The sequence below is a fragment of the Triticum aestivum genome, chromosome 5B, assembly GCF_018294505.1.
Source record: "Triticum aestivum cultivar Chinese Spring chromosome 5B, IWGSC CS RefSeq v2.1, whole genome shotgun sequence".
Classification (NCBI taxonomy): Eukaryota; Viridiplantae; Streptophyta; class Magnoliopsida; order Poales; family Poaceae; genus Triticum; species Triticum aestivum.
This window is the reverse complement of record NC_057807.1, coordinates 52,079,147-52,082,101: the sequence shown is the minus strand read 5'-3', so window position 1 is coordinate 52,082,101 and position 2,955 is coordinate 52,079,147. Positions and strand designations below refer to the sequence as shown.

Here is a 2,955-nt window from a genome sequence, read left to right as displayed (position 1 = left end):
TTTGCATGTGCTGATTATCTCAGAATCGGCTTTGTAAGAGGGTTACCTCACCATCTTGTATCGTTCGGCCGTGTACTTGTTCGGTTGGCGCTTTATCCATAAAGCGGGGCGAAAGCCTGTTTCGAGAGATGATTTGCTACTGGCTACCAGTGACTCGGGCCAGGCCAGTGGAGCGGCGCCCACGGGCTCGAGTTACGGACGTGGGGATCATCTCTTCACGGGTTCACCCCTTGGACTATGGATCCTAAACAAACCTCCCTGAGAAAAAGATGGATCCCAAACAAACAAACAGATCATTGTACCACCAGACCAAACCCAACCCTACCCGGCGCCACCCCAGAAAAGAAAATTTTCCAAGTAGATCGATATATGGATTGACGGAGGTTGTACCGACGATGGCCGACGACGAGCTGGTGGTGCCGGAGGCCGACGAGCGCAGCCGTTGGATAGTGCGGCACCCTGTGGGCTGCGCCGGCGTCTCGCTTGTTTGCATCTACTGCCAGTTGGTCACTGACGACCCGCCCTTGACGCTCCTCATCCTTGTGCTCGGCCTCCTCGCCGTATTTCTTTACGACCTTGCCTGGCTTTATGCAAACGACAGGTACGTACCTTTGCCCGGCCGGAGAACCTTAGTAGATAAATTCTTGCTGCTCTATTAATTTATTCATTCAGTTCTCAAAAGAAAACAAAAATAAATCCACTCATCCGTCGATGCATTCATCTAAGTAGTAAGCACACATCTACAACTATAATTTGTCCATGATCGATACTTTATTGAAAATGTCACACTAGCTAGATCCATATTTCTGCATGTACGTCTTGCTTTTTTTTGGGGAGGGGGGGGGGGGGGGCGAATGTACACGTGTCTTGTTTGTTTGACTAAGAAATGATATAGTGATGTGGCCGCCGACGAGCTGGAGGAGGAGGTGGAGCTGGCGGTGCCGGAGGCCGACGAGCGTAGCAGATGGGCAGTGACGTGCCTTATCGGCTGCGCCGGCGTCTCGCTTCTTCGCATCGCCTGTCTGGTCGACCACCACAACAACCCCCGCATGAGGATCCTCATGCTTCTGCTCTGCTACCTTGGCGTATTTCTTTGCGGCCTTTTCGAGGCTTTTGTTATCCAAAGGTACCTCAATGTGGAGGGTCAGCAAAAACTAGTAGATAAATTCTTGTTACTCTATTAATCAATAAATCAATCCTTGCATCTTTCTATCTATCTGTAATTCTTTTTGAACACTATCTATCTGTTAATCGTATATTTATCAGTCAATTAGTAACTGTGCACGTGCAAATGCACGTCTCAATTATCATAAGTTAATTATATGGTGATATTTATCATAATCCATCCACATGATGGATATCTCTAGATCAGAATGGATTCTTTTGTACAACAGTGCAAACATTGTTACATATTGCATATGTGTATTGTAGGTCTTGCTACAGATCAGATAAGGGAAATCTTTGCAAAATCCCTCCTTCCCAAAATCTTGGACGTATTAGCTTTTGCATGCAATCCCATAATATTAAGCGCAGGTGACTTTCCCTCTTGTGCTGTTACAACCATGCTATGAATCGCTATTTTTCTGGAAACTAAAAATATTGCCCGATAGGTCTCTTGTGTAGTTAGCTCTCAGTTCCCAAGCCATCCCTCTCTCTCCCTCACAAGATTGACCTGCATTAATTCCCGTGCAGAAAACTAATACGCCTTAGAATATGGGAAGGAAGGAGTACATAGCATCAGGAAATGAAAAATGGATCTGACATGTTGTTGCAATATACTCCCTCCGTCCCAAAATAAGTGTCTTAACTTTGTACTAACTCTAGTACAAAGTTGTACTAAGCTTGAGACACTTATTTTGGGTCGGAGGGAGTATATGAAGAAAAATATTATAAAATGTTCTATAGCACGGATACACAGCAAACTATCTCGGTATGAAGTCAAAAGGAATTAAAAAGAAGTCGTCATGATTCATGAACAAAGCCTGAATAAACAAAATAACAGCTAGAGAACTTGTAACATCTACAATGGACAATAATATAAACCTGGATCATAACGTGTAGAATCTAAATAACAAAGAAGTAGAAGTATTCTGAGATAGAAAAACTACTCTCTGGTACTAAATATGGTATATAGATATAGCCAGCCATTAGCATGAGGTCATTGTTTTCGAGCTCTCCTAGATACTCCCTCCATCTTTGTACTAACTTTGTACTAAATCTGCGACACTTATTTTGAGGTGGAGGGAGTAGAAGTTAATCGTCACATAGTGATATTATCAGTAATGTGCTTAGGAAACTTTTGCATACTTCTCTTGATAGCCAGAATCTATGGCTAATGTATTTGATCTATGAAAATAACACATGTCACAAGTTATCAGGGAATTATATCTTTGCTTCCAATTCTATAGCTACGAGGGTCATGAAACCATACAATAATTAGTATCTCAACAATAACTGTGTTTTTATGGCAAATATGTGGCTACTGTTCTACCAGTGGGTGAGAAATAGAAAATATGTACACTGTTGCTTCATCTAATACTAATTTCTTCATAGAAAATAAAAGTCACAAAGCAAAATGAATATAAGTTTCAAAGAAAAACATAAGATCATAAGTATTCATTTACCCGTTGAAATAGTTAACCAGTACATTCAAAACAACATTGGCCAATCAATTAAGAAACTACAGGAGTCAAGGCAAAATGGTACATGACTAAATTTCAAATATAACCTAAATGGCATATACATGAGGAACCATCCTAAAGTACTCACTCCTCCTCGTGTCATCTGACTTAAACTTGGAAACTTGTTGTCGCTTCAGGAGAGAAAACATTAATGAACCCGGCAGGAGCCCTCCAAGAAGATACAAACAATGGAGTCAATTACACCGGTGGTGCTAGAACTTGGCGTAAATGGTCACTTTAGTGCTAGAACTTGCGGTATACATTAAAGTGGTGT

At 41.8% G+C, this 2,955-nt stretch overlaps 1 protein-coding gene across 1 annotated transcript; it reads left to right on the top strand.

Annotated features, from left to right (window-relative positions):
* The first annotated feature begins 249 nt into the window (after positions 1–249).
* Positions 250–1,335, top strand: LOC123115637 (uncharacterized). The gene is made up of 2 exons (XM_044536752.1): positions 250–601; positions 896–1,335. Exons 1-2 carry the CDS (start codon positions 270–272, stop codon positions 1,182–1,184), a joined length of 621 nt encoding a protein of 206 aa, XP_044392687.1. The 5' UTR covers positions 250–269; the 3' UTR covers positions 1,185–1,335.
* The last annotated feature ends 1,620 nt before the right edge of the window (positions 1,336–2,955 follow it).

Excerpts from the sequence above, each read along its gene's own strand:
- LOC123115637 (XM_044536752.1), top strand. The coding sequence starts at position 270 with ATGGATCCCAAACAAACAAACAGATCATTGTACCACCAGACCAAACCC. Across the intron at positions 602-895 it reads TGGCTTTATGCAAACGACAG|TGATGTGGCCGCCGACGAGC; the intron begins GTACGTACCTTT and ends GAAATGATATAG.